At 47.0% G+C, this 24,528-nt stretch overlaps 2 protein-coding genes across 2 annotated transcripts; one reads left to right on the top strand and one right to left on the bottom strand.

Moving 5' to 3' along the window:
* Positions 1-7,552: 7,552 nt before the first annotated feature.
* Positions 7,553-9,980, bottom strand: PtA15_2A523 (uncharacterized protein; the record flags this gene model as incomplete). The annotated part of the gene is made up of 4 exons (XM_053166551.1): positions 7,553-8,610; positions 8,693-8,789; positions 8,855-9,304; positions 9,378-9,980. The coding sequence occupies 4 exons, from the start codon at positions 9,978-9,980 to the stop codon at positions 7,553-7,555; spliced, it is 2,208 nt and encodes a 735-aa protein (XP_053017761.1).
* Positions 9,981-16,888: 6,908 nt separating this feature from the next.
* PtA15_2A524 (uncharacterized protein) lies at positions 16,889-20,177 on the top strand (the record flags this gene model as incomplete). The annotated part of the gene is made up of 3 exons (XM_053166552.1): positions 16,889-17,145; positions 17,259-18,648; positions 18,732-20,177. The coding sequence occupies 3 exons, from the start codon at positions 16,889-16,891 to the stop codon at positions 20,175-20,177; spliced, it is 3,093 nt and encodes a 1,030-aa protein (XP_053017762.1).
* Between the last annotated feature and the right edge of the window lie 4,351 nt (positions 20,178-24,528).

Raw genomic sequence — 24,528 nt, forward strand, 5'->3', positions numbered from 1 at the left:
GTGTAGCCCTCTCAATGACCAGCACCGACCGGTCATCGAGGGCCTCAAGAGGTGCTGCGGCACCTTGATCCAAAATACAGTGGCGGGTGTTGACCACGGGTACCCGGGTACCTGGGGTTTTTTTCGCCAAATTCCAACACCCGCACCCGCACCCGGCACCCGCGGGCGGGTACCCGCCGTGAGGCCGCGGGTGCCGGGTACCACCAAACGGGTATCACTTGGCGATCCTTAGTCTCAGTTGTAATAGCTACAAGGTCTGCTCATCTGGATAATCAAAACACCATCAGCTTTCTGCGCGCACCAGTGAGTCTCTTGTAGTCTTATATAGCTAGCAGCTTGACCTCTTTCTGGGGTTTCTTCTCCTTTTCTGGGTGCCTCTGAGCTTTTCTCCTTGAGGCCTCAAATCTTCACCATCTCACTCAAGATTTCTTCCTCGAGTCCTCAACTGTTCTCTGGTTGTCATTTCAACAGTACCCGGGTGTGGAAGGTAGGTACCCGGGGTACCCCCCACTGTAATGCGCGTTGATAAGTGCACCCCCGGGGGCATGCCCACGCCCACACCCTTTGAAAAGGGTGTGCGTGGGCATGCATGCCCCTACATGGGCCTGCACGGGCATGCACGGGCGTGCAGATAGCTCTTGATGAGGAGGCATACACCAAGCTTAACTAAGCCTCTTGATTGGAGGGTCGGGGGGGCCCGACCCCGCGTCCCGAAGGGACGCTCTCTGAAGGAGGGGCTTACTTGTAAAGTTGGACCCGCGGCCTGAGGACAGTCAAATTTTGGCAGGGAAATGATGAAAAATAAACTCAGCATAAAGTTAAAAATAAATAAATGAACTCTCTTCAATGCCTTTTGGAAAAGTTTTAGCTGCCCATCTTGGGCATATGCTGGATTTTTTTGGGGGAAATTCGGCCATAAATGGCCTGCTCAGCAGCTATTTTTGCAAGGGCACTTACGCATTTGGGAAATTAGATTTTGATGACCCGCCGGATTCCACTCTTGTTGGATCAGGGAGAGTCCCACAGCTCTTGAAGTATTAAATTGTATTTTTAATGAAATATGTACATATTTGCAATTGGTGGCGCTTATGGCTTATGATATATGCATTTTGCTATTTATGCCATAAGGAGCGGATTGATCCAAGAGTTTATCTGGGCCTGCATTGGGCGGATCACTCCAATGCCCAATAATTATCCATCCCCACAGTTTCCTAATGCTATGTAAATGTGGAGCTTTGAGGGACGTACATATACCAAAAAATCACAAGCTTTTCAATGGTCTGGGAGGCGTGACCAGAATCAGAGCGCTTGTGGGTGATTTGGGGGTTGTAATGCCCTCCCCAGCCAAAATGGCTGGTTGCGCTCATGCAAGATTTGGGACATTATATTCAAGTCCCTCCTTTGGAGGCGCTTCACGCCTCCTTGGAAGGAGGGGACTTATGTTAAGTTAGGGCATAAACATCCCTGCTCGCCAAGAGCCCCTCGGCGGGCAGGTACAGATCCCACCTCGCCAAGAGCCTCTCGGCGAGCAGGTATACATGCACCTGCCCGCCAAGGGGCTCTTGGTGAGCAGGCTTGGCGGGTAGGTGTATGTATACCTGCTCGCCAAGAGCCTTGCCTGCTTGCTGAGAAGGATAACTCTTGGCGAGCAGGTATATAAACACCTGCCCGCCGAGCCTGCTTGCCAAGAGTCCCTTGGCGGGCAGGTGCAAGTAAGTTGTATGTATACCTGCTTGGCAAGGTGGGATCTGCATGCCTGCTCGCCAAGAGTTATCCTTCTCGGCAAGCAGGCAAGGCTCTCGGCAAGCAGGGATACATACACCTACCCGCCGAGCCTGCTCACCAAGAGCCCCTTGGCGGGCAGGTGCATGTACCTGCTCTCCAAGAGGCTCTTGTCAAGGTGGGATCTGTACCTCACCTAGGGGCTCTCCAGCCAAACAAGACGGGTACCCACCATTTTTTTCCCTGAACACCCGCACCTGCTACCTGTCTGCGGGTACCTGTCAGGGCAGGCAGGTACCCCCCCCCCCCCCCACTGGTGCCGGGTACCCTTTTGCCATCTCTAGCAAGAAGGTGGGCTCCACTTCCCTCATTTTGATTCTTTGTTGAGATGCTCAGTTGTAGGTGCTACAGGATGTTGAAATCAAAATACAAAAAAATAATGCAAAAAACCTGTCCTTCTCAGGCCTGGACCCCAACGTTGTTGGAATTCTAGTGATTCTATTGAAATAATACACCCAGGTGAGTAGTACAAAGTGTACATACCCACAGGGATAAACATAAATGCTGAAATGAGTTTTTCATGCATGCAGATTTGGCAGGTTCCACATTGGAACAGCCAATTGGAAAACAAGCAAAGTGCTCTAGATCATGTGATGTCACACGCATAGATGTTAAAGAGCAGTAATCATTGTACTCAAGGTTAGTAAATGACTTCTGTGTCTTGTTGAGAAAGAGGTTTTTAGTAACACTAACATCAACAATCTCAATCATTGCTACTTGCATCAGTGTTGAATCTCAAATAAAACAAATCTCAAGAAGCCTCATTGATTGTATAAGTTCACCATCCGGTGAGCAGTATACTATGATGAGCAACAAGTTAAATAACTAAAAACTGATGAAAAGTTCTTATCATTATCATTAGTCAATCGACAAGTTTCATCTTAGGTTGTTCAATAAGTTAAAATACCAATTATTACCATTAAGAAAAGTAAAGAAAAAGAATTTCATTTATATATTATCATCAACAGGGAATTACAAACAAGAACTAATAAAACTCAAACAATTTCTTTTAGTCAAACAGTAGTCCATTACCTCAAGAGTTTTTAATCACGGATGTACTTCGCGCACTGCGAAAAACTCGTTGCGCACTGCAGGGGGCGTCCACTCGACGTCCCGGCCACAGTGCGCGGAAGCTCAAAACGCTTCGCGCACTGCAGAAAATAAACCATGAAATTCTCATTTTTTTTTCTGCCAGCCGGCAGAGGGGATCTTTCTTGCCCCTCCTCCATTTTCTTGGGGTATTTGGACCCCCCAGCATGACATAAAAAAAGGATGATAAAAAAATACAAAAAATAAGCGGAGCGCCTCCCCGGGTCGCACCCCCCGGGGATTTTTAACCTGCTAAAAAGCCATGTATCGGGTACCCAGCCCCTCGAAAACAGAGTTCGAGGGGCAGAAGTACATACCCCATGACTTCGCCGTGCGGATGGCCGGCACAGGCTGGTCCCGGAGCGGAGTACATGCACACTCCCCCAATGACCGGCCAGCACGCACGTGGAGTGCAAATCACCGGTCATCAAGGGGATTACGTACTCCTCTCGATGACCAGAACGGTCCCGCTTATCGAGAGGAGTAAACACATCTCTTGATGACCGGAACGGTCCCGGTTATCGAGAGGATTAAATACACCACTCAATGACCGGAACGAACCCGGGCATTGAGAAAATAATCATCTTGATGACTGAGTCTGCTGCGGTCACCGAGTAGAGAAACACTCCCTCAATGACCGGAGCGAACTGTTCAAGGAGAGGATTGATGAACGGTTCGCTCCGGTCATCGAGAGGAGCACTTAATCCCCTCAATGAATGGAACGGACCCGGCCATCAAGAGGAGGAACACTCTCGATGACCGGGTCTGTTTCAGTCGTTGAGAAGAGCAGTGTTTACTCCTCTCGATGACCGTGACCGGGTCTGTTCCAGTCGTCGAGAGGAGCAGTGTTTACTCCTCTCAATGACCGTGACCGGCTCTGTTCCAGTCGTCGAGAGGAGTAAACACTCCCCTTGACGACTGGAACAGACCCGGTCATCGAGAGTGTTCCTCCTCTCGATGTCCGGGTCCGTTCCGTTCATTGAGGGGATCAATTGCTCTCGATGACCGGGACTGTTCCGGTCATCGAGCGGAATGCTTAGTCTCTCGATGACCGGGACTGTTCCGGTCATCGAGAGGTGTGTTTACTCCTCTCAATAAGCGGGACCGTTCCGGTCATCAAGAGGAGTACGTAATCCCCTCAATGACCGGTGATTTGCACTCCACGTGCGTGCTGGCCGGTCATTGGGGGAGTGTGCATGTACTCCGCTCCGGGACCAGCCTGTGCCGGCCATCCGCACGGCGAAGTCATGGGGTATGTACTTCTGCCCCTCAAACTCTGTTTTCGAGGGGCTGGGTACCCAATCCATGGCTTTTTAGCAGGTTAAGAATCCCCGGGGGGTGCACCCCGGGGAGGCGCTCCGCTTATTTTTTGTATTTTTTTATCATCCTTTTTTTATGTCATGCTGGGGGGTCCGAATACCCCAAGAAAATGGAGGAGGGGAAAGAAAAATCCCCTCTGCCGGCTGGCAGAAAAAAAAATGAGAATTTCAAGCTTTTCATTTGCAGTGCGCGAAGCATTTTGAGCTTCCGCGCACTGTGGCCGGGACGTCGAGTGGACGCCCCCTGCAGTGCGCGACGAGTTTTTCGCAGTGCGCAAAGTACATCCGTTTAATCATTGCAATCAGTCTATTTCTCTACAAGTCTATAGAATAAAGATAGCTAGTTAAATTGTAACTGCCTTTAGGTATTAATTTTTCCTTCATTCAAAATACTTGTAGTAAACTAGTGTCAAACTTACAAGAAATATTACTTTATTTATCTGAATTCTTTCAGACTTTACTCATAAGCCTCTCTGAAGGAGAGGCTTTGCACCTCTTTGGAGAGGCTTAGTTAAGCTTGGCTTGATATATACAATTTACTTTTGGGTAGATGATTACATAACTACCCAACACCTGTGTCAATCCAATTCTTCCGCTTTACACCAAAGATAAATTTGCCATTATCTTTGGTTTGGAACCGATGGGAGGGCGGAGCTGGATGGAGCTGATTGGAGCTGGCCTGGGTAATAAATTCCCCCAAACAGCCCCAGGCAGAAAATGTTTCATAGCCTAGTGGTTTGCAGCTCTGCTGCAAACCAGGTAATAGGCAGGTTGCTGGTTCAATCCCCCCTGTCCCCATCCCCCATTTGGGGGATAGGGGGCAGGTTTAGGGGTTAGGGGTTAGGGATTAGGGATTAGGGATTAGGGATTAGGGATTAGGGGTTAGGGGTTAGGGGTTAGGGGTTAGGGGTTAGGGGTTAGGGGTTAGGGGGGATATGAAAAAAAACTTGGGCAATACTGGTCAGAAGCGTGTGGTAACCTTGTTTTCCGCAGTTCTGACACAGCTCCTCCCAGCTCCATCCAGCTCCGCCCTCCCATTGGTTCCAAACCAAAGATAATGGCAAATTTATCTTTGGTTTAAAGCCGATGGATTGAATACCCATGTCTCCTACCCAACGACTGATTAACTTTTATCAAAGTTCAAATTTCATTAATTGGATGCCCATGATTGACAGTCTCTGACCTGAATGCTTCTAGCTTATCTAAGTCCCTCTTTACTCATGCCGCATTTGGATACACCACTACAAGTACATCATAAACAGGGAAAATTTATGATGCACAACCAAACAAATTCCCCCTGTTGCCACCAAATTTTTGAAAACCCTGGGGGTTGTGTGTCATAAATTTGCCCATTTATGATGTATAACAGTGCGTCCATACTGGGCCTTATTCTTGTTAAGCATTACTCTTGAATTATTTCTAGAAAAGAACTTTGATCATGGTTTTCCTGCACACAGATATTTGGAAACTTGGGGAGTCAAAGCAGCTACAGAAAGCTTCAGAAAAATAGACAATAGGGGGTTCCAATCCACCTCCAGGAAGTTGTCCAGGTCGCACTTTCCAGGAAAAAAAACACCTCCCGGAACGTCTCCTGCGGACCTGGATTCCTGACCGGCAAGACCCTCTAGGAGGTCCAAGAAATCAGGAAAAACAAGTCCGAAACAAAGAAACAATACCATCTTATCTTAGCCCCGAACAGAACTGAACCCCCGGGACTTTTTCTTGCCATCTCCCCACCACGCCGTCATTGGGAGGACTCAAACCCTCTCGATGACCAGTCTGACCGGTCATCTCAAGGACTCAAGGTGCTCGATGACCAGTGTTTGTACTGGTCATCAAGATGAATCAAGCTTCTTGATGACCGGCCTGACCGGTCATTGAGAGAACTCAAGCTCCTCAATGACCAGTCTGGACGGTTGTTCTCAATGACCAGTACAAACTGGTCATCAAGAATGAGGACTCAAACCCTCTTGATGTGATCTGTCATTTTGAGGACTCAAGTCGCTTGATGACCAGTATAAACTGGCCATCAAGATGACACAAGCTTCTCGATGACCGCAATAACTCCAGATCCCCTCCCAATGCCCGGTACAAACCAGTCAGCAAGAGGAATTAAGCTGCTCAATGACCAGTACAAACTGGTTGTTGAGATGACTCAAAGCTTCTCAATGGCTGGTTTGTAATGGCCATCAAGTGTACAAACTAGTGGTGAGTGTTATCAGCAGAGTCTTAGGTGCAAACTCCCAGTCTCAATGGCGAGTGCGGCGAGCTTCCACAAGGTGGTGCAATTTTGGGCCTTGATGGCACTTTGGGACCCCGGCCGCAATGGAATTTTATGAGATAAAACCACTCCCATTTTCTGGGAGTGATTCCCGGTTCCAATTTCCTGTTCTTGAGCATTTGGGGGGACTCAAACTCTAGGTCCCAGGAATTTTTTTTTGGCGGGGGAAATTTATCCTGGAAAGTCCGACCTGGAAGACTTCCTGGAGGTGGTTTGAAACCCCCTAATGTATATACTTCAGTTTTCACCCCAAAAGTCACTTCTGAATCTAGCAAAATTGACCACACCTCAATTAACATCTTGGGTGTCAGATATTCATATCATCTCCTCTTAAGTTTCCCAACCTGGATTGCCAAATGACATGTAGAATGCAGGATCCTGAGTGCTCTTCAAGTGGACCTCAAATAAGTTCATTGTGGAATTTGCAATTGGGCTGAGATAGAAAATGCACAGAAGCTGAAGGTTTGGATTGTTTACAAAAAGCAGCAAAAAATTAACAATGGATTCAGAATAAAGAATGAACCAAATGAACAGCCATGAAAAAAACAGCAACTCAAATTAGTAACCCAGCACAAAATGCTTGTTGGAAATTATTGTTGGATGCAGGGAAACAATTAAACTGCATTTGCTTGGGACTTTTGTACGCAGCAGACTTTTTTTTTGTCCTGATGGTTTCTTTAGCTAAATATTTGATATATCTTTTCAAACATGTTACCTTTGCAACTCATTTTCATATTGAATGACCCACCTCTCTATTGCTCTCTCATTATAATTTATCTTTACATCTAGCAGATGCCCGCTGCTTGTTAGTTACCAAAATTTGTGTCTGGCCTTGATGCAATTTTTTTCCCACTTGTCGCGTCCTTCTAGTATTCAGTTAGCCAGGCTATCACTAGAGAGTCTCAAAAACATTTGCAACTCAATAGCATTTTTTTATTACATAAATTAAAGAAATACATCAAGTATCTCATTGTGAGAGGTCTCCATCATTTTTAAAAACATAAAAGAACATATCATGAGAGAGACAATTCTGAAGTATAGCTAGTGAGAGACAGATAAATAAGTGAAAGCCTGTGGTGGATCAGAGCTGTATTTTTGAGGTGTACCTCGATAATTCCTGCGAAAATTTGTTCATGAATAGCACATCCTCCGCTCCGAAGACCTTCTTGGCATCATCAGTGTATCCAAGTAAGACGAATCCACCGGAGTTGGGATATGCTTCGGTGCCAATAGACAGTATCATCGCAGATGCACAGGTGGGAGCGCCAGCGCCTTGTGGCTGCAAGCCGGCTTCTTCAGATTCTTCGGCAGTCGGATTCTGGTATAAAAGGCCGCCTTGAGGTGCTCTTAGTGCTCGGAGACATAGATCTGCATCTATAACTGGGACCGGTGATGGAATGTTGTATCCCGAAATGATCATTGTTCGACCCGATCCATTCGTCCCTCCGGTAGTAACTACCGCTGCCAGACACACCAGAGAAAAATCCAAGGTTTGTCCGATGAGGTTGGTTGCGAGATCAAAGACTCTCCGCGTCTTGGGACTTAAGGCTACATCCATGTCATCAAAAAGACCCAATCCGAGTTTCATGGGTGATTTTGCTGATAGGAATTTGTGAGATGATGCCAAGGTGGATATGGTGGAGACCGTGCTAATGCTATTGAATCTTCGGAAGATGGATTGGGTGGACGACGGTACGACAGCTTGGCTGCTTGTGTTATCGGTCAAAACTTCACTGACATCCAGTGGACCATCTCCGCGAATTGGTGATCTGGACACAAGTTTCAATTCGTGGCACCAAGTTTGCTGACTGGCTGTGAGGTTTTCCATCTTTTGCTCCATCTTTCTTGCGAACCATTTCTCGATTTCCCTTCTGGCGTATTCAGATAGATAAACAAGCCTCTTTCGGTCATCGGCACTAAATTTTTCCCGGGGGGCGAAGTCCAGAATGCATAGTGTGCCGATGGGACATGTGTTTTCTTCTGATTCTTGGCTTTTATCCAAGTTAGGCGCCATCAACGGTACCCCGGCGTAAAATCTCACTCCGTAGTTGGTAACCAATGGACCCTTTTCAAATCTCCAATCCTTGTGAGAATCGAGGACGGCAAAACCTTTGCGACCACTGAGGATAGTATGTGCACCTGTAATTGGGATGAGTTACATTTTTTTGGGGGAAATCAGTGAGGCTCTAATTCATAAAGACGATGCAGGAAATCTGCGTACAAAAACTGATTTCTTTGGGAATATCTCGCATTTCTCCAAGGCCGAGTTCATTCAAACCAGACGCTGCGAGGAAAACCTGGCGATTGTCGTCAAGCACCTGAAAGATAAAAGAAGAAGTGAGCAACAATTAATAGCAGAGGGAAGAAAAGGAGATCAACTTACAGATAACAGGCAGAGCGAGGTGCTAAATACCTGGCGACACTCATTAACAATCTTTCTGAGGACAGGATGTTGCTCCAAAGTTTCAGGAGGTGACGGAACACTTTTCATTCCGCTGTCAATAACTGATTGCTCTGTAAGGTCCACATCCTGATCATCACTGCAACTGGAAATGGGACGTTCCCAGGGAGAATCGAGACTTGAGGGGGCTTGGCCATCCGCCATCAATTTATCTCCGGCCTCAACTCTTGCTTTCCACTTTGCCAAACCATCATCTGACACGTCGTACGGCTTTCCTCCATAGATGCCAAGTCGGTTGAGCGCCAACTGTCGTACTTTCTCATTTGGCGGGTTTGGGGCCGAGTAGAACCGGGATTCGAACGCGGAAGGGGGTCCACCTGGGCTTTCTGGCTCCATCGGCGGCAAGGGTGGGTTAAAAACATCAATTTCTTCCTGGTGGTGGAAAAAGAATGTGTCAGCATCAATAGATCGATTCATCAGAATTCCAGTGAAGATTAGTACTCACATTGGCATAGTAACGATGATATTCATCCCACGTCTGTGGGTGTTTCTCAGGCGGGCTAGAAGCGCTGATTCTCACTTTCAAAACAGCTACCATCTTCTTCACATGCGTCTTGGTGCCATTTGTCCTAAACCTCCATGAATTCAAGATTGTCGTGTGTTTACTGCCCTTCGCATAAGTTGAGCTATCCTTCTCGAAATCGTCAAGTTTTTCTTCTCGTTGGATGATCTCGGTGGTGGTTACAATGTTATTTCTCTGGCCTGTACTATCAGCTCTTGGAATAAAGGCTTTGAAAGTGATCCGTCTGAATTTAGTAAAACGTAGGTTCCTCTTGGATTTGGTGGTCGACTTTTTTGCTGGCCGAGGCGATTCATCTTCACTATCACTGACAGCAGGCGCGCAAGAATCAAGCCAAATGTCACCGGAGACTTCTGATCCTTCGCCGCTGATTCTGGTGCTTTTGATTGACGTGCCAGTGCCTTTATTCCAGAAGTAATCAGACGGTCTCGATTTGGATAGGCGAGTTGACTGACCACGCATGGCGGTATTGAATAAAGATGGGTAGGGAAGGAGCACACCGGAAGGACTAGATATGATGCTGGCCATAGTAACTGGTAATGATGGGAGATGGGTGATAGGAAGAATATTCAAGACGATGAATGAGACTGCGAAAAAGCTACGTGGATTGGTGGACACGGGACCGGCGATTGCTCAGCAGACGCGGGTATGTAGCAGTTGTTAGCTTGTGGATGGAGTATGCTAGGCTAACAGAGGGGGAAGATTGGATTGAGCAGGTATATGATGCTGGGGTGGATGCTAAGGGTAGACCGAGACGGTTTGTTTGTGAGTGTTGTGGATTGGTGAGGGGAGAGTGCGATAGGCTAACAAGAGCACTCTTTATAGGCTTCAATCAGCTGGTGCCCCTCCTACGAGGCGGGCTGTATGGTCGATTTTGGTTTCGGCGGTCGGGATGGCTGGCGAAACGCAAGAGCTGCTTGTGCAGGCCAGGCCAGACCAAGGCGAATGCCAGCCTTCTATGACTTCAAACCAAGGCACATCGCCCGCTTGGCTATGAGATGAACAACGTCAGGGCAGACTGTTATAGCTCCTGGCCAAAAAAAAGGGAAATTGAATTCATTGGACATGAGGTTTTTGCACATGGTTTGGACTCGGAGCCAGGTTTGGTGGAGCATCTTGACATGTTTACTCTTCTTCCTGCGCTTGTTGTTGATCAACGGCGGCGTCGAGGATCGGCGAGTGGGGTTTGAGCAGCATCCAGGCTGTCAGGTGACCAGGTCCAGCCAGCTCAGGCTGTGTCCCCCGAAAGATTGCCGACACAACAGGGCCGCTTATGATGATCCAGGAGCCCCGCTGTCTCTTCAGTTTTTTGTTTTTGTTTTCGTTACACTTGATATGACTGTGTTGTTTATAAAACAATTTGCAAAATTCAACATCCCCTTGTTTAACTTTGTGCCCAGACAGTTGGCTCGATGTAGCTGACTCTTCAAACCAGCTTGGTCCGACCGAGTCGGACCAGCTCCTCGGACATCCACGCTCATCCGCGTGTCCAAGAAGTTGTTGAGCTGTCCGCTCAAAGCTCTTTAGAGCATCCGCATCCGTTGCTAAGTTAGTCTGGACTAACTAGCTCGGATTACGGTCGGACTAAGCTAATCCGAGTGGCCGACCGCATCGACGTAGATTGGGAGGTCCGAGGCTATCGGAGATTATGTGATTAGGTGCCTGTATGGTATGTGTTTGGCACCTAAACACATAGAGTTCATGCCATTGAGCATGATGCATATTCATTTTATAGGTTAGTCCGAGGACTAGTGGGGGCTAGATTTATACCCCACTAGCTCCAAACCAAGCTCCGGGTCAAGTTGATCCCCGGTTAATCCAACCCGATGCGGTTGCGGGGTCGAACTAAGTGTTGTAGTACGGATACGTAATATGTCATTACGTCCCATACTACAGTAGTCGACGTAAGTCATTGTGTCATGACTTACCATAGACATGGGACAATCCCATGTTACTCGACTCGACAGCTGTTTGTATTTACATAACTCATGTATATAAATACAAACCTTGTTTCTCTCTTTTGTATATTCTAATTCATTCCCTTCCTTCATTCACTCGAAATATACATACTCTCACTGTCAGGCTCCAATAGGTTATGAGCACCTTCTCGTCTTAAAGCAAAGCATATACGGAGTTTGATTAAAGTTACCAGATATATAGTTTAACAAAGTTTTCTCTACTACGGATTTCCTTCTCTACGGTTTTTTCTGATACGTTTTTTCATCTACGGTAGTCTACGGTCTCTATACAGTTTTTCACTATAAACATATCCTCCGCGCAAGTACCTTCTTATACACATATTTTACAAATGGCTCCTGTCAACCGTTCCCCCAGCTCCATCGCCACCAGATCTTCCGGATTAGGACCCAATGCCGGATCCAGCAGCAACGCCGCCGGAAAACGAGTGGCGGTGGCAAGCAGCCCCACGGGTTCCGACGATGAGCGCAAAACGGTTCGAGCAACTCGTGACAGCGCACCTCATATCAGCTCGACCGCCAGAACGATACCAGTACCTGTTGCGGACCCTGAAGACAAAGAGGAACCTGCTCCAGATTTCTCATATGCGTTGGACAATTGGAACAGGGAAAATATCACAAAGAATGCCTATCTCCGGTTCCCTGAAGGTTTTCGACTCACCTCGAGCGGCGGCAATTATCGCGACTGGCTCAAGGATGTCCAGGAAATGGCGGACTTCAATCTGGACTACAAGGAATATTGTTTCAAAGATTTCTCCCGACACCGAGTAGACAAAATTGCGCAAGCGATCCTTCGAACCTTGCTATCTCGGGAGATCAAGGCGGAGGTTGATGGTTTAAACAGCAGCTTTGACATTATGACGGCTATTCAACGCCGTTTCACCACTTTCAGCCGAGCAGCCCAGATGAATCAATGGACCGATCTCGAATCCATTCCCTGCGACTTATTGACTCCAGCTACTACAGTCGCGGTGACTTATCACAGACAATTCTTGGATTTTACAGAATCTGGCGCCTCCCTCACCAAAGACTTCCTCTTCGGTGTCCTTCTACAGGATTCTTTAGGTCATGGTACCCCACTTCGGGTGGAATTCGACTATCGGGTCGATCAGGAATTGGCCGCCAGGCATCAAATTCCACTACTCTTTGTCGAAATGATTGACATACTCAACGACTGTCAAGAGAAGATCAAGGGTAGTGACGCTGCTCAACAACGCCAACTCGCACCCAGCAATTTTGCAGCAGAGGCAACGGCTCATGCTAAACGAAGCGCTTCCATCGAAAGCCATCCGGACAATGTGTATGCCTTGGCTGGTTGACCAGCGAATTTTAAGTCACCAGCTCCTCGTCACTGCTACCGCTGCGGGTCGGGCGATCACCTCATCGGCGCTTGTCCTGTTCCAGCCGCTCCGAACCAACAAACCACCTCCAACCGCAGTCATCAATACCCAGCTCCGCAATACACTGCGTACTACCCAATCCTGGCACCACCGATTCCTTCCAACAGCTACCATCCGTTACCAGCAAAGCCGGCCCCGTCCACAGCATCGAACCTCCGACCAGCTGATATCTACAGACCTGTCTATCCAAAGGATACCCGAGCGAGTTCAACCCAACGTCCAGCTGCTCGTGAAGCTGAGGTCGAGATGCCAACAGACCAACCATTGGCACAGAACATGGAGGTTGATGGGATCGATGGCGAGCCGATATTTGCTGATTTAAACTTTTCCGCTGTGTCCCCATCCGCGTATGCTGCTTCCCCTGCCCTGTTTGATACCGGGGCTACCCATCATCTCACTGGTGACATTTTAGCCCTGACGAATGTACACACGCTGAAACCTCCTATCCCTCTCCGTGTTGCCACTAATGGTACCCCTCGTTATATTACAGAGAAGGGCACACTAACTTTTCCTGGGGCGAATTCAACGCATACGGTCATCAATGACGTACTCTATTGCCCTCATGCCGCTAATACTCTTGTTTTGGCTGCGGCTCTACAATTGGCCGGTTTCTCTCTGTCATTCAGCTCAGATTCATTTCACATATCGCATGGACGACACTTCTGGACCAGCTCGGTCCTCAATCCAACCAATCGCAAATGGGAGCTTCCTGCTCCTCTACGGACTAACCCCACTGCTCCTTCACCATGTCCTCCTAACCCAAAACCCACTGTCGTTACCGCCCCCTATGCCCCATTGTCTTTGTCTTCCCTTCCCCGTGTTCCCGCTGTTGCTTCCGCTGCCCCCCTAAGTCATCCATCACAAGACTGTACCCCCGTTACGAACCCCCTTAACGCTGTAGTACCACGAAGCAACATTTCTATTTCCGCTGCAAATGCCAATAAAGACGCTGTTCCCTTTGAGTATTCTGTGCCAGTTGCGACGTCCCGTCCTTTTGAGACGCCCAAGCTTACTGCTGATGAAGCTACGCTGCTCCAAATTCATCGACGATATGGCCATGCCAGCTTGCGTACTATCAGGCGCATGATGGCTCTTGGTGTAGCGCTTGGATTACCAAAAACCTTTCCGAGGGGTGATATACAATGCCCCGCATGTATGATCTCCAAAAGTGTCAACAAAAACACGCTTACCTCAGACCAACGTGAATTTCGTCCAATGGATGCGTGGAACGTGGACTTAGTTGGCCCTTTTGAAGTACCTGCATTGGGGGGAGGCCTATACGTCCTCACTATACGGGACATCGGCTCCGGTTATGCCGAAGTAAAGGTTCTAACAAAAAAAAGCAAAGCTTCCTCTGTTCTACAAGATACTATCCTCCGGCTCGAGCGCCGTACTGGTAGGCCTCTTAAAATTTTGCGGTCTGATAATGGCGGCGAATTCAATAGCAAGGCGCTCGGCGATTTTCTCTCAAGAAAGGGCATCACGGCTGAACAATCAGTGGCCTACCATCATTACCAGAATGGTACAATCGAACGTTTCAATCGCACTCTGCAGGATATGGGACGGACTATACTCCTTGATAGTACCCTTCCCAAAGAATTTTGGGGACTTGCTTTCGTATGGGCATGCTATACACTTAATCGGATCCCAAACGCGGCCAGCGGCGACATCACCCCGTTCGAAAAACTGTTCGGTATTCAACCAAACGTTGATCGTCTTAGACCTTTTGGGTCTTTAGCATTTATACATGTACAAGCGGAGAAACGGCGAAAACTTGACGACCGGGCTCTACGGGGTTATGCTGTTTTCTATCTACCGGAATCTAAGGGATGGGGCTTCTGGGTACCTGAATTGGGCTCCTACTGTCACTCGGCAATTGCTACTTTTCCAAATTTTCCCAGAAGCATTGATGTTTCGCCGGTTTTCTCATCCGTCGATACTCTTCAGATGCAACTGGGCAGCTTTGAGGACGAAGAACTTGTACAGTCGCAGGATGAACTGGTCGATGCGGTGTGCTTCCTGATTCCTGAAGTATTGGACGCTACAGTTCCGACAACTTACAAACAAGCCATGAAGGATACTGACGCATCTGAATGGGGAGACGCGATTGCTGAAGAACTTTCGAATCTAAAGCGCCTTGGAGTATGGACCGTGAAGGCGGTTCCACGTGGGACAAAGGTTCTTTGTGCTAAATGGGTTTTCGTTCGAAAATTATCGGCTACGGGAGTTGTAATACGTTTCAAAGCTCGTTATGTGGCAAAAGGTTTTGCTCAGATTAAGGGGGAGCACTTCAATGGTACTTTTGCGCCAACCGCTACATTTGTATCTATGCGGCTCATTCTTTTGGTCGCCATCCTCAATGGGTGGCCTGTACACACCTTTGACTTTGTAGCTGCTTACCTTAATTCCCCTATCGACGAAGAGGTTTGGGTGGCGGCACCAGATGGTTTGGACGTTCCCACCGGACATGCCTGCCTACTACATAAGGCACTATACAGAACCCAGCAGGCCGCACGCTGCTGGTGGCAACATCTATCTTCCACGCTTAAAGGTCTTGATTATATTAGTTCACAATTCGACAGTAGCGTCTATGTTCTCACCAAGGCAAATGAACCTTCAGTGATCTGGATCCACGTTGACGACGGGATAGTCACCGGTTCGTCAGTTAAAATTCTACGAGAACTGGAGTCCGCTCTGTCCGATTGTCTCGAAATCAAATGGTCATCTTCACTATCCAACATTGTTGGGCTCAAAGTATCAAGAGGTTCCAATAATTTCTCTCTAAGCCAACCAAAGCTGATATCCAAGCTGTTATCCCTACACTGGGACGGTACCAGTCACGCAAAGACCCCTTTGCCTTCTGGAAATCTTCCTCTGTCCTGCACAGATAACGACGGTATTGACCCCGGGAAATACCTTTCAATCATAGGTTTTCTCAGCTATTTATCAGCTGGATCACGACCGGATATTACGTTCGGTGTTAATTTCCTCTCGAGATTTTCCAAATGTCCGACTACTGAGCATTGGAAGTGTATCCGACATCTAGTCAACTACGTTGCGGCGACTCAGGACAAAGTTCTCTACTTGCGGCCCGATATTTCCAGTCCCCGTCTAGCCTGTTTTGCTGACGCAAACTGGGGGGGTGAATTTTCCCGGTCGAATTATGGCATACTCATTCTGTTCCACGGTTGCCCCATTCATTGGGTAGCTAGACGACTAGCTACAATAGCTTCCTCAACGGCACATGCTGAATACATGGCGCTGGGACACGGTACCAAACAGATGTTATGGATTAGGCACTTATTGACGGATATGACCGGAAAGGAAACTGTAGGAAAAATGTATTGCGATAACCAGGCAACAGTTAAAATTTGCTCTGATGAGACTTCCAACAAGCGAACCCGACACACGGACCGGGAGTTCTACATCACTAATCAAGCACTATACCGGAAACAAATATCTTTACAGTGGATCAACACCAAACATCAATTTGCAGACATCTTTACAAAGAATCTACCACCTAACACTCATAAGTTTCAGATGTCCGTTACTTTAGGAGCGGTCTCGTCGAGTGGGGGGGTGTTGTAGTACGGATACGTAATATGTCATTACGTCCCATACTACAGTAGTCGACGTAAGTCATTGTGTCATGACTTACCATAGACATGGGACAATCCCATGTTACTCGACTCGACAGCTGTTTGTATTTACATAACTCATGTATATAAATACAAACCTTGTTTCTCTCTTTTGTATATTCTAATTCATTCCCTTCCTTCATTCACTCGAAATATACATACTCTCACTGTCAGGCTCCAATACTAAGTGCCCTAATCCGGGCTAACTTAGCGCCCGGTGCGGATGGTCTTAGGTCGAGTGGAGGAACTGCTCGGATCAATATCAATCCGGTCCGATTTCGGATCAATCCAATCCGAGCTCTACTCGGACCAGGTCACCCATCCAGGTCCGAATCCCACTCGGACAGCAGATCGGAGCATTACTCTGATCAGGCAATCAGAGTAAATAGTTAATCCCAGCATCGACTGCATTTTCAACCGACATGGCTCGCAAACGAGAAGTTATCTTGGACGACCCAGACATCGATAGTCACTCAGACTCCTCGGATAACGAAGACGATCAGATCGAATTCGATGACAGAGATCTGCAAGACGAACATTCCTTATTCGATGACCCTTACAAGAACAAACGAAACAAAAGAAGGAAGATGAACGATGGAAAAAATGATGCTATCTACGGGGTTTTTGCCACTGAAGCTGACCAGCAGAACACCAACAAACCTGACAAACGTTTTCACCGGTGTGTTCACTTTTAACCACATGTACCACTCAGTGCGCATTATAATCTGGCAATCAATGTCCCGTCATACTGAATCTAGACTTTTTTTCCGGCTCCATTCTTCGGATATCTAGAGCTCAAGCCTTCGTACAAGCTTCATCTAGCTCTACAACTCTCGCGAACGAAACGGGAAATCTCACCCACACCCAGGATGAACAAGAAGCTAGTCAACACTCATCTGCTGAGGACGATTCAGGATCCGATTCATCCGACTCATCCGATTCAAAATCGGATTCAGTCAAAGAAATTGATGACCCCAATCCTCCTTCTCTCAGTGAAACTCATACCTCCGACTTAGGCTCACGTCATGGCGTCGGCTCATCAGCCTCCAATAGCGACTTCAGAGCTATGCTGGGGGCAGGAGGAGGCTTGGGATCTCGCGGACTAGGCCATCGCTCCTCCCCAACGACTACCGGTCGAAACGGACTTGGATCCAAACAAGCTGATGAGATTGACAATGCATCAAAAACTGCTGATCAAGACACACTCGAACCCGCTGTCCCTCGCCGCTCGTTCCTTGGCGCCCAGCAGTCCAATCCCTCTGTGCAGCCCGCCACGAAGAAACCGCTATCAAAGGCAGAACAGCAGCATTTCGCAAAACTGGCGAGCAACAAGACGTCATCGATCGGCTTGAAGATGCTTCAAAATATGGGCTGGAAGAGTGGGACTGGCTTAGGTACACAGGGTGAAGGAATCGTCACCCCGCTCGAGACCAAAGCGCGTCCCAAAGGTATGGGGTTGAGCTACAAAGGATTCGAGGAGAGGACAACTCAAGCAAAAGAAGAGGATCGTCGAAACGGCAAGATAGTTGATGATGAGGATAGTAAAAAAACCAGCAAGAAGAAAGATAAGAGCAGCGTTCGCGAAGCTTGGAAGGCAAAGCCCAAAGCACCAAAGAAGACCAAAGTAGTTCATCGGACATACGAGCAAATCATTTCCGAACTTGATGCGGACCAGATGTCGGTAGATCCTGGCGTTGGAGAAATCATTGATCTCACCGGTCGCAAATTGCCTAGTCTAAACACGACTTTAACACACCATTCGAGGGGACCGACTGAGGAAGAACAAGAGCACCGTCTGCCAGAGCTGATGCACAATCTGGCATTGATCTGCGACATATCGAAGGGGAGCCTCATCCACCTGGCCAAGGAGGGACAAGCAATCAAGCAGAAATCTCAACAACTCGCCAACGACCAAGCCCGTTCAGAGCATATCGTCAGCCTTCAGCAGCAGAAGCTGAGCAAGATCAAACGGATCGTCGAGCTGACTCGGTTGACTAAAGCCACTTACTCAAACATCATCAATCAAATCACCGATAATACTACCGCCATCGAGATCTGTGAGATGATTGATCAGTTTGATGGATTATTCTTTGAATTACTCGAGTTTCTCTCTGACAATCAGAAGACTGAGCACGACTCATTGAGATTGGACGAGATTGTTGTTTCTGCCCTGGCTCCAATCGTAAGCATTCACTTAATGTTAGAAGCTGGTGTATCTATGATGATCCTAACCGACTGCGATGTATTATTTATTGTCGCTTACAGTTACGGCAGGTATGGAGTCGGTGGGATGTACTCCAGCAGCCTGGTCTCTCCGTCAAGGAATTGAAGCGGTTTAGAAAATGTTTTCGAACAGACCCAGGTTCCCGTGGGTCCAAACCAAACGACGAAGACGAAATCTTCCAGCACCCATTGTTCCCCACGCCCTCTCGGGGTTCAACCTTGCAATCCAACCGCAAGATGTCAGCATACGAGAGTTTGATTTGGAACGATTGGCTGCCGAGGATCCGCTCAGCGGTAAATGTTTGGTCACCTTACCAGTCTGAGGAAATGGTCACGATCTACACGAGTTGGAAGCCGATCCTCCCTCCATTCGTACACGACAATTTTCTCGATCAATTGATAGTACCCAAGCTGCTCGCCTCAATTGGCGATTGGGATTTCCGGGAACAAAATGAAGCGTTCGACAGTACCCGACCGGATACCAAGCGAGTCTCGCTGCATCTGTTTGTTTTCCCATGGTTGGAGCTGGTCGGAGCCTATCGGAGTGAATTGATCCTGACAGAAGTCAAGCTCAAACTGTCGGCTTGGTTGAAGTCGTGGAAGTACACATCGATGGAAACTGCTGAAGAAGGACTGATGATCCAGGACTTGCTGGTATGGAAGAAGGATGTACTGAAGCGGCGTGACTGGGATAAGATGATCCTGAAAACGGTTGCCCCACATCTGGCGAGCTACTTGCGGACCAATCTATCGATCAACCCGAAAAACCAAAACCTTCGTCCGTTCCAGGTGATGCTCAATTGGTGCCAGCTGATTAGCAATCAAGAAATCCTAGACCAACTCTTAACCAATGAATTTTTCTCCAAATGGATCGACACTTTATGGATCTGGTTGACCTCGCCCTCTGCCAATGGAGATCAGATCGGAGAGTGGTATAATTGGTGGAAATCCTTATTCCCCGAATCCCTATTGAGCGACCGATCGATCGTTAGTTTGGGGTTCGCCACGGGCCAAGAACTGATGAACCAGGCCAAATCGTTATCTTCCTTAGGAGGCAATCTGAAGGCTCAACTACCTAAACCTGATTTGGCCGCCATAACTGCTGCACTGGCTTCATCGTCACGATCCAGAAGAAAATCGAACAGGGAGGAGTCTAAATTTAAGAAATCGGTCGGAACTCGACTCGAGGAGATCACCTTCAAATCGATTGTGGAGGAAGAAGTCGAGAAGAAAAACCTGTTCTTGATCCCCTTGGGTAAAACGCTCGACTCTAACGGCCGATCCTTGTTCAAAGTCTCTAACCAGTTCACCCCACACTCCGGCGGTCTCATTATCTCAATCTCCGATGACGTCGTCTTTGTGAAAAACTCATCTAAAAAATCGTCGCTCGAGCATTCTCACCTTAACGGTGATGGAGACGACTGGGAACCCATGCTACTTGAAGATATGTTGGAAAAAGCTCTCGTCGTCATCAATCCTTCAACGTGATACATATATTCCCCTCTCTCTATTTCTTCGTGGATCTTACTGCTATTTGTTTAAATATGTATTTTTTTGCTCTCTCTCTGCTGACGTTTGAGTTAATTGAAAACAAGACCTGCTGTGTGTGGCTACACCTCGGGGCGCATTCCTGGAAATGGGCTGCATTCAGCTGACTAACCGCTACTACCACTAACACCAGGGGGGGATGTGTTGCACTCTCTAGAGAGTGCCAAGCTGTAATTTTATATTGAATTAGATCTGATGTGAGTTCAATGTTAACTTGAACTCTGTTCACTTTATTCCCAACACAGTCATAATTTTAGGCCCCATTTGGAGCCGATATAATCCGGGCGATATGAGTTTTTTTGCCTGACATCCTATGTGACATCTGATCAGGTGTGCCAAAACTTGATCAGATGTCACAAAATTCCAGGTTATATTGTGCAATTATATTGGCTCCAAACGGGGCCTTAGTTCAAGTTGTTTTGGAATAATATTTCACTCAATTCCAACACATGAATATCTCTCTGCTGAAGTTTTGTGTTGGGTTCATGATCACAATTGTGGAATTGAGCTTCAATAGGGGGGTTCACAATAGGATTTTAATAAAATTTTAAAGCTCATTTTAAGGCCTTTATGAACAATGTTTTGGATTTTTTTAAGCTGTTCACATTTGGGTGTTCCTTGGCAATCAGAGCAACTTCTACGTTTTCTGAAAATTGGTTCACAAAGTCCTTAAAATGGGCTCTAAAGTTTTATTAAAATCCTATTGTGAACCCCCCTAATGCACACAATTTTAGCCAATAATTTAACTATCCTTATGCTCAAATATATACTTTGCCAAGTGATAGGGAATATTTTGCATTGCAGAATTTTTTCATTCAAGACAAACATAGCATCAAATTACAAAAAGTTCTTGTAAAATATAGCAACTTCAGAGGATCAGGAAGCTGCCAGATGAATCCTCTGAGCATATTTATGTCATGCCAATTTACATATTAAATTGGGCAGAAAGTAGTTTGAAACCAATTTGTATTCTTCAAGTATCAAACAGTTTCAAAGCTAGGAAGACCTGTGTAATGTGGAATTGTACTCCAAGTAATATGAAATGTGAAAATACCGGAGTTGGTTTTCCTTACCATTTTTACCAAGGTATGAGCCATAAAATAATTTTCAAGTTGGAAGTGTGAATAGCTTTTCATTTGGGAATCTACACCTTGCCTAGTACATGACTACACTTGGTATGATTTCTGAAACTTTACCTACAACTGACTGGAAAATGCACAGCCCAAAATAAAGCTTCTAAAGGGAAAGGGGGGTATATTTGTGGATATTGACAGGCGCACCAATATTCCCTTGTTCCTGAAACCAGCTGTAGAAATACTTCAACAGCTGGTCTGAGAACTCAATTCTTGAATTTTCACGCACATCGCAGTATGGGTAACACCTTTTGTCTTGTAGATTGACCATCTTCACATATTTTCCCCAATTTCTTTCCACAAATTTTCACCTATTTGAAGCATTATTTCATCACATGTACGTTTATTTCCATGTGCATGGGTCAAAAAACTAGTGCCAATTGCTCTTATCACATACAGGTGCTTAAGTAGCACTGCCTTTTAATTACATTTATGAATTACGCACTGTGAACCTGCTGTATCCAGACCACTCAAAATCATTGGCCTTAGGATAGCAGGATAAGCACAATTATGTGAGGAAAAGCATGAAAAAAAATTGTCTCTGGGTGTTTGAAGGTTGGCAAAAGTGAACTATGGCCGGGTGAGGAATTTTGGATTGGCTCAGAATGGCCCTTATCCCCTTGGGAGGGTTTTGTTTACTTTTGTAATGTCCACACTCATGTTTGGGTGAACATCAGGGGGGACATTGGCCAGCAGCTAACACCTGTACCCAGACTAAATGAACAGGTAGTGCTGTCCATTGCGCTGGGAAATTCCTGGCTTTTTAAAAACCACATGCTGGGCTTTCCCGAGCTCTTTGGACAGTATATGCTGTTGAAGAAGCTCTGAAAGGCCGGTGCAATGTCCAGTATCTGCTGGTCATCAGAATAGGGCTTCCCCAACTTGGGGACCCCTGTAATTTTTCCACTGCAATGTTTGTCCGCATCCTTCCACGCACGTACTCATCATCTTTTTCCATTGAGCTAGGTTCATTGCAAGAGGTTATGAGCACCTTCTACCGCTGAAGTGAACACCATCAATACTGCTGGAGGAGCCGTAAGCTTCATGTTAAAGCTAGAGATGTATGCAGTGTCCACCATCACCTTTTCTGAAAGACACCAAACATACCATTGATTGATCATCATCACCCACAAACCCCCCACCCAATCCCAAACCAACCATGTCTGCAAACGCTGGCCAGGAAACCTGGACACATCTGGCTGTAAAGACTGCCACCATTGAACACCTCAAAGCACCTGGCCCAGGGTAGAGATCGCCAAGTGGACCCGGGTACCCGCCGCGTGTCCGGGTACCCGCGGTGTTTTTCGTGATATTCCGTACCACGGCACCCGCGGGCGGGTACCGGCGGTACTTTTTGCGGGTACCGCGGGTACTTGTACTTTTTTTTATCCAACACCCTCAATTGATGACAGCTATGTTAAACTATGAATCCTAAACTATGAGAATGAAGCGGAAAACTCCCCCAAGGGAAATATATTTCATAGAGTGAGGATACTATATATAGTGTTTGTAAATACATACTTGGGTTGATGAGTAAATAAAACCATAATAGACTATAAATGTAGAAACTATGTGAAACCAAATAATGTAAAACCATGAGAATATATGTATATATAAATAAGAACATATTTTGATATAACACTCCCCCCCTCATCAACCACAAAACAGAAAAAACATAAGGAAAAGGAAGAGTAACAAAAGGAACAAAAGACAAAAAACATTTGTGTTGGCAGAAAGGAAAAATAACAAAGAAAAAATAAGAAAAATTGAAAACAAAGGAGATGTGAATAAGAGCATGAAAGAAAAATCCCGATCCATACGGCCAGAGAAACGGAAAAGATGCGGGGGGCGCATGATTCTCGCCGCCAGCGCATACTGTCCCCCCTTTACTTGCCATCATATTGGATTGCACATGCAATCCTATCCCCGTCAAAAATTCCGACACTTTTCGCCATCCCAAAGCCTTGGTGAAAATGTCGGCCAGTTGAACATCCGTCGAGATCCACTCGAGTCGGACTTTCTTCATGTAAAGAAGTTCATTGATCACATGGAATTCTCGATCAACATGACGATGTTCTTTCCGGGTACGGCAGTCGGAACTGATTTGTACGGCAGCCTTGTTGTCGCAGAGGAGCAGAGGAGGCGGGAGTTCGAAAAAATGAGATAGGATCGAAGAAACAGTGCAGGCGTCCTTGGAAGCAAAAGAGAGTGCCATGTACTCCGCTTGGCAAGTCGATCGAGCAACGCATGTCTGTCTTTTTGACGACCACGACACCGGGGCGCCCCAAAGGGTTGAGATAAAACCGTGTACAGATCGAGAGGCTTCGCCACCCCAATTAGCATCGACGTATGTCGTGATTCCGTCAGTGAAAGGTTTGGAAGCGACCAGGGGCAAAGAAAGACTAGAGCTGTAGCGGATATAGGAAATTAGATGATCAAGAGCCGCCCAGTGAGAGGCATCGGGAACCATAGAGAAACGCGCAAGAAAATTGACAGCAAATGTGATGTCCGGTCTTGATCCCATTGCAAGGTATAAAAGACAACCTATCCGGGATAAGTAATCAATGTCCATCGAACCGTTGGACGGGTTTGATTGAAGATCGGTCGAGGCAATAGGCGTGCGAGTGCATATGGTGGATGGTTGAAAGCTAAGAATCTTCTCAATTAACATTGGCTGGTCGATTTGAAACCCGCCCTCTACCTCTCGGACCCGCAAGCCGACAATGCTAGAGAGGGATTGATCCCACTTGAGATCAAGGACCGATGAGAGTTTGGACTTGAGAGTTTCGAGTAGCTGCTTGGAACTTGCCGTAAAAAGACCGTCATCAACATGGACCCACAAGAAAGCCATGTCCGCCCCTGAACGATATACATAAGTCGACTGATCCTCCATAGTCGGAAAGAAACCAATCCGCTCAAGCCGAGTCTTCAGGTGTAGCCACCAACATCGAGCAGCCTGACGAGTCCCATATAGGGCCTTGCGGAGTTTTAGAACACAACCGGGCCGAGCCGAGACACCTGGCGGAGGACGAATGAAAACATCGTGATCGATGTCGCTATGAAGGAAAGCGCTTTTGACATCAAAAGACGCCACAGGCCACCCAAGCCGGGAAGCAATTGCCAGTAGAATTCGGAGCGACGGGAAAGTCGGAGTGGGA

The sequence above is a fragment of the Puccinia triticina genome, chromosome 2A (assembly GCF_026914185.1).
Source record: "Puccinia triticina chromosome 2A, complete sequence".
NCBI classification, from domain to species: Eukaryota; Fungi; Basidiomycota; class Pucciniomycetes; order Pucciniales; family Pucciniaceae; genus Puccinia; species Puccinia triticina.